The sequence below is a fragment of the Liolophura sinensis genome, chromosome 8, assembly GCF_032854445.1.
Source record: "Liolophura sinensis isolate JHLJ2023 chromosome 8, CUHK_Ljap_v2, whole genome shotgun sequence".
NCBI classification, from domain to species: domain Eukaryota; kingdom Metazoa; phylum Mollusca; class Polyplacophora; order Chitonida; family Chitonidae; genus Liolophura; species Liolophura sinensis.
Genome location: NC_088302.1, coordinates 24,252,384 through 24,259,123, shown reverse-complemented (window position 1 = coordinate 24,259,123; position 6,740 = coordinate 24,252,384). Strand labels below are relative to the sequence as shown.

Sequence of the window (6,740 nt, the reverse complement as noted above, 5' to 3'; positions counted from 1 at the left end):
ACCATAATGTTGACGGCCGTCGTATAAGTGAAATATTCTTGAGTACGGCGTAAAACACCAATCAAATAAATAAATAATCTGGGTAGTTTTAGTACGTAATTTTTAGGCTACATATGATAAGGACGAAAATGTAAATAGACGAAAGTGACGAAACATACACGTATTTATTTCTTAATTCTATTCATTTCATTCTTTTACATCGTGTACTCAAAAAATTATATGATGATTTGTGGATGGAGAAAACCTGAGCGCTCTGAGTAAACTACCGCCCTGTACCAGGTACCTGATAATAAACCTCCTGACTGAAAGTCGCAGCCAAAGCAGACAAGGAAACATGACAAGGAAAAACCTCCTGACTGAAAGTCGCAGCAGAACCAGACAAGCAAACATGACAGAGATAAACCTCCTGACTGAAAGTCGCAGTCGAACCAGACAAGCAAACATGACTACTCCTGCCCTTGGAAATGCACGCATGGCAAATACATGAATGCATTTCAAAAGCTATGTTTCACCTGTAATTTAATAATCCAGTTATAAAAGCAGTAAGTTAATTTTTTTGAATAGGTTATACGTTTGCGTTGGCTGTTATATTTGGGGATCTGACATATATCATTAAAATTTACAATAACAGCTGATGCAGAGCAAAAATGTTGCCCCACATGTAGGCGTATAGATCTACGAAATGATTATTCTCACGGGAAACTTTCTGGGCTACATTACAATTGCGTTGCCTCAACCTTTTTCATTGCTTGTCAATTACGATATAGTGTCTGTCATTAACTTGCTGATTTCATGGTCAAAACGTGTTGAGGAAATCAGCACAGATTGATTGATACAGACATATGGTTACTGAAATGTCAGATATGGTCTACTGTATAGACAATGACCCGGGCTTAAGCTTTTCATCACGAGCTTCACCAGCGGCCACCATAAGTGTAAAGGACGAAGAAGATCATTGGTTCTGGGATATCAGAATGAAAGTAAACTTCTCGTTCTTTTTGTGTCGTCTCCTGCTTCCGTAGAGGCAGATAATGATGTAGACATGACGATGAGTTGTGAGTTGATTGGTCAGTTATTCCCTGCTCTCATATATCACTCTCAATTCACCCATAGATGGCTTTCTTCATTCTCGTACCGAATATAAAGCACAGGAAAGGAAATGAAAGCACGGAAACCAAATTACGTCGCCGAGAAGGTCATCGACGTCGGAGAAACGTGTAAATCCTTAGAGTCTTATCTATCAAGCCCCGAAGTGTAGGTGAGCAACATTACCAGGACAGATAGATGGAAGGAGATGAATTGCAGTGATAGAGGTTTTGCTTTCCAAGGGGGAACTTTTTGTGTTGAAACTTTTCATTCCACAGACGAGCAGACAAGACTCCGTCATAACAGTAAATGCTACAGCCTAAACATAGGTCTACGGTACATCCGTAGGTTCTTGTCAGACGTTCCCACATATGACCGGAGAGGAAGCCGGTATGAGCTCACTATAAACTTAGCAAATCATAAATGCACACAATTTCCCTAGTTCTAGAGCAGTGACATCTATTGAAATTCATTTTAACATTACTGTATTTTTTCCGCAGTCTAGTTAATCCATGGTGCTAGGGGCTGTATAATGTCGACTATCTAACAATGTACGTCAGTAGTTAGAATAAAACTCAAACTGAGGTAAATTGATAAGAGGCCGAATTTCACCTGTTACGAGTGACCGTTTGCCAACTAACACATTGTCATAATCTCTCAGTTTACTTTCCATGCTGTTATCTATTTTTCATTTTATTAGCATTTGCTGTCGCAAAGCCCGGGAAACCAGGATGACTTCACAGTACCCACTCTGCATGAAACATGGCGTTGCTTGGAATGATGTCGAAACCCGCGGCAACGTTGGTCGTAGCCTGGTAGCAATAGAACATGGTGGCTCGAGGCAGTAATCTCTGTAGCAAATATCTAGGCAGGACTCTCTCTCTTTCTTAGGCATATGATATCCAAAATGACTCCAATCACATAAAATAAGATGGCTACCCACTCGAAGTAAAACGCAGGTGAGTACCATTGGTATCCGTAAAAGTTGTGACCCTGTTTCATTTCCGCAGCATAGATACTAATCCCAATCAGGCTAAAAACACCTGAAAAAAAGAAACACCAACTTTTCATCTGTGCTCATTTGAAATCTCACCTGCCGACCAAAACTTTTAATGGCACTTTGAAAACAAAAACTGCAACCGTCATCCGATACAATTCTACTTACTGGTAGGTAGAATGATTGGAAAGTATATTACCCGAACTGAGGTGAATTGACAAGAAACCTGATTTCACCCGTAACGTGTGATTATTTGTCACTCATCACTTATTCTCCAGCGCTGTAATTTTATCCTCCATGTTATTGTCTTCTATATGTGATATTTATCGCATAAAAAATTGTCCATAGCCTCGTACCTATGTCTGTGTGTTTGGACATCCCATCAAACAGATATTTATTTGATTTATTTATTAAGTGTTAAATGTTTGGTGTTAAATAATGGTGTTTTACGCCTTACTCAAGAATATTGTACTCACGTCAGCATTATGATAGAAGGAAACCGGGTAGAACCCGGGCCAAACCCACGACCATCCGCATGTGGCAGGCCTCCGAACGCACAGCTGGAGAAGAAACCAGCATGAGCTGGACTTGAACTCACAGCGACCGCTTTTATGAGAGGCTCCTGGGTCATTACGTTGAGCCACGGAGGCCCCAATCGAACACATAAGCTTGGACCATAAAAGTATGCATGGCTAGATGGATGGCAATATATTTACATTAGATTAATTTCTCGATGGTTGTCATATCGCTAAACACGACCTTAAATTTCGGCTTAAGATAAGCGAAAGATAACACTTACGCATACGACATAAGTCACTGATAACACTGACCGGGCTGATAAAATCTGCCATAATAACCTGAGTAAAGACATCCTACAGCCTACAACTTGAAATGAACATGAAGAGCACTGTAACATGGGCCACAATTAGGTAGGGTTATATGTGGTAGAGACACATTCTTTCTAACTTTCACCGTGTATTTGGCCCAAGATCACTTGTACTATAATGAGCCTAAGTCAATTTTACGCACTAGCCATATGTAATTCACCTTAACACAAAGTTTATCAAATAGACGTGATGAAATTAAGTTTTACGTTCTACCTGCAAAGTTTATCAAATAGACATAATAAAACTAAGTTTTACGTTCTGCCTACAAAATTTATCAAATAGACATGATAAAATTAAGTTTTACGTTCTGCCTGCAAAGTTTATCAAATAAACATGATAAAATTAAGTTTTACGTTCTGCCTGCAAAGTTTATCAGTTAAACATGATAAAATTAAGTTTTACGTTCTGCCTGCAAAGTTCATCAAATAGACATGATAAAATTAAGTTTTACGTTCTGCCCGCAAAGTTTATCAAATAAACATGATAAAATTAAGTTTTACGTTATGCCTGCAAAGTTTATCAGTTAAACATGATAAAATTAAGTTTTACGTTCTGCCTGCAAAGTTCATCAAATAGACATGATAAAATTAAGTTTTACGTTCTGCCCGCAAAGTTTATCAAATAAACATGATAAAATTAAGTTTTACGTTCTGCCTGCAAAATTTATCAAATAGACATGATAAAATTAAGTTTTACGTTCTGCCTGCAAAGTTCATCAAATAACTATGATAAAATTAGGTTTTACGTTCTGCCTGCAAAGTTTATCAGTTAAACATGATAAAATTAAGTTTTACGTTATGCCTGCAAAGTATATCAGTTAAACATGATAAAATTAAGTTTTACGTTCTTCCTGCAAAGTATATCAGTTAAACATGATAAAATTAAGTTTTACGTTCTTCCTGCAAAGTTTATCAAATAAACATGATAAAATTAAGTTTTACGTTCTGCCTGCAAAGTTCATCAAATAGACATGATAAAATTAAGTTTTACGTTCTGCCCGCAAAGTTTATCAAATAAACATGATAAAATTAAGTTTTACGTTCTGCCTGCAAAATTTATCAAATAGACATGATAAAATTAAGTTTTACGTTCTGCCTGCAAAGTTCATCAAATAACTATGATAAAATTAGGTTTTACGTTCTGCCTGCAAAGTTTATCAGTTAAACATGATAAAATTAAGTTTTACGTTATGCCTGCAAAGTATATCAGTTAAACATGATAAAATTAAGTTTTACGTTCTGCCTGCAAAGTTTATCAAATAGACATGATAAAATTAAGTTTTACGTGCTGCCTGCAAAGTTTATCAAATAAACATGATAAAATTAAGTTTTACGTTCTGCCTGCAAAGTTCATCAAATAACTATGATAAAATTAAGTTTTACGTTCTGCCTGCAAAGTTTATCAGTTAAACATGATAAAATTAAGTTTTACGTTCTGCCTGCAAAGTTTATCAGTTAAACATGATAAAATTAAGTTTTACGTTATGCCTGCAAAGTTTATCAAATAAACATGATAAAATTAAGTTTTACGTTCTGCCTGCAAAGTTCATCAAATAGACATGATAAAATTAAGTTTTACGTTCTGCCCGCAAAGTTTATCAAATAAACATGATAAAATTAAGTTTTACGTTCTGCCTGCAAAATTTATCAAATAGACATGATAAAATTAAGTTTTACGTTCTGCCTGCAAAGTTTATCAAATAAACATGATAAAATTAAGTTTTACACGGCTTGTATGAACTGCTCTGGATTTTTGTCCTCAACGACTATATTTTTTTCGTTACACAAGAGCTTTCTCTTTATCAACAGGTCCAAAATATGGAAAACAAAACAAAAACCGACGGCTGCTAAATTTGCATTCTTTAAATAATGGATGTATGAAAAAAAACATCAGTAGTGACAACATTGTGGTTGTTGGAAAATGTTCACACGTCACCGGTAAAATCCAGTCTCTTGTATACTTACCTTAGTCAAGGTTTTTATCTTATTCCAACCGTTAATATAAATACAATGCAAGGTGCCTAAAGTCTGTTAGCAGATTGTTGTGTTTCAAAGGAAATGCATTTACGTCATGTACACGTGTTTATTATTTTTTAAATAACTAAATTTAAATTTATTTTTTGTATTCATGATGTGTACAGCAATCGAGGTAACCATGGACACCACCACCCCTCGCTAGGTAGCTGACAAACTCCAGACTTAAAGCGGCAGCCGAAACTGTCCGAAACTGAATTCGGACGCACATTATCATTAAGCAATGAGCAAGTCGTCTTCGGGGACAACCAATTAGACGAACAAAATTGGCATACCTGTGGCTAGGTTTGCCGCACACCCGCAGATAGCCACCGGTCTGGTTTTGCAGGTGGCCTTGGTGATGTACAGCAAATGCAGAATGACGCCTACCAGAGACGTGATCACCCCCATCGCCATCATGGCTTGTACAGCTTGGATCCAGTCTGAACTGAAGAGCACCCCTAATGCAATAGAAATGAACACGTTAGCCTCCTTTTAGTACTCAGTGGTGCATTACTTGTGTCTTGAGTGCAGGCATCAAATGGTATTCTAGTCGCCCTCACTGTGCGCTGAGCCTTGATCACGGTAAATGCTCCATGATGCTCGTGTGGCTCTTTGCACGATATAACGTTTGGTGAAGACCACTTTCCACCAGTATGATGTGCATATCTATACGTCAGACGTGGGAAAGTGCTTCAGTATCTTGTCCAAGGTTGGTGGTTTACGTCGACAACCCCGGTTTCCTTCTCCCTCCATCGTGTAAGTGATAAATGCTTGAGTATGCACAACAATGAATTAAACGAATAAATATAGCATTCTGACCTGTTTATCATACAATATTTTCATCTCCTTATTTATAAGTCTCAGATCTTTGACGATTTCTTTTAAATTCTGTGGACAAAAAGATGAATTAAGTATATACGGACATAATCTCAGACATACCCACAGATATATTCAACAAAGACTTGCAGGCGTATCTGTTGCCTATGCCCAGTTGTACTTCGCAAAATTGCCACACCCCAAAGTAGACATCACGACCCACAACTAATCCGTGCATCCAGTTAGGAATAAAAACACACACGAAGTTCATCACGAACGCTGTTATGCAGATGCATAAAGCGACCATATGCACCACTGATGCTCCTTTTATTGCCATCTTCAGGTGAGAAAACAGAAGTTCTCAGACGGAAAATAACCTGGTAATCCTTAGAGAGTGCTCCGTTTTCGATACAATATGGCAGCTAACCGTCAATAGCACAAAGCAAAGAGTAAAATGTAGGCTATGAATTCAAAGCGTACAGAGCTGTTCCGCTGAGGCTTGGCTTTTTAGGTGAGCAGATATCTGTCCCACATAAAGCCACTCCGTCAGATATGAAAAAAATGAACTGGGCAATACTATTAGAGGTAAACAAAACTTCGACACCAGGACACCGCCTACATGTATGTTTAAACAGGCTGACAGCAGATTGATGACATACTTCTGTTGCTATGTAGATACCCGAGGTCAGCATAGCCCTGTGATATGTGAGACACAATCTAGATTTCTCTCTGCGTAGATCATAAAATATACAAGAGCGTTCAGGAAAGAGAGTTTAACCAAAATTAGTATGACATTGGTGATTCTTATTTGTTTTTTCGGTTATAATTAACATTTCCTTCCCTGGTATATACGCCTGCTGATGTTCCCACGTGTCTGGTAGCTCGAAGGAAATGGAGCAAAGAGTAAGTAGAAGGTTTTGATGAAATACTTACTTAAAA

At 37.5% G+C, this 6,740-nt stretch overlaps 1 protein-coding gene across 1 annotated transcript; it reads right to left on the bottom strand.

Annotated features, from left to right (window-relative positions):
- Positions 1 to 237: 237 nt before the first annotated feature.
- Positions 238 to 6,217, bottom strand: LOC135473906 (uncharacterized). Its single transcript, XM_064753839.1, has 3 exons — positions 5,925 to 6,217; positions 5,279 to 5,443; positions 238 to 2,129 (listed from the first exon to the last, which is right to left on the bottom strand). Exons 1-3 carry the CDS (start codon positions 6,136 to 6,138, stop codon positions 1,951 to 1,953), a joined length of 558 nt encoding a protein of 185 aa, XP_064609909.1. The 5' UTR covers positions 6,139 to 6,217; the 3' UTR covers positions 238 to 1,950.
- Between the last annotated feature and the right edge of the window lie 523 nt (positions 6,218 to 6,740).

Bases quoted from the DNA above. Each gene is read 5' to 3' on its own strand.
- LOC135473906 (XM_064753839.1), bottom strand. From the start codon at position 6,138: ATGGCAATAAAAGGAGCATCAGTGGTGCATATGGTCGCTTTATGCATC. The intron at 5,444-5,924 runs GTATGTCTGAGA...CTATTGCATTAG, and splicing joins TTTGTTGAATATATCTGTGG to GGGTGCTCTTCAGTTCAGAC. The intron at 2,130-5,278 runs GTATGCCAATTT...TCTTTTTTTCAG, and splicing joins TGCGGCAAACCTAGCCACAG to GTGTTTTTAGCCTGATTGGG.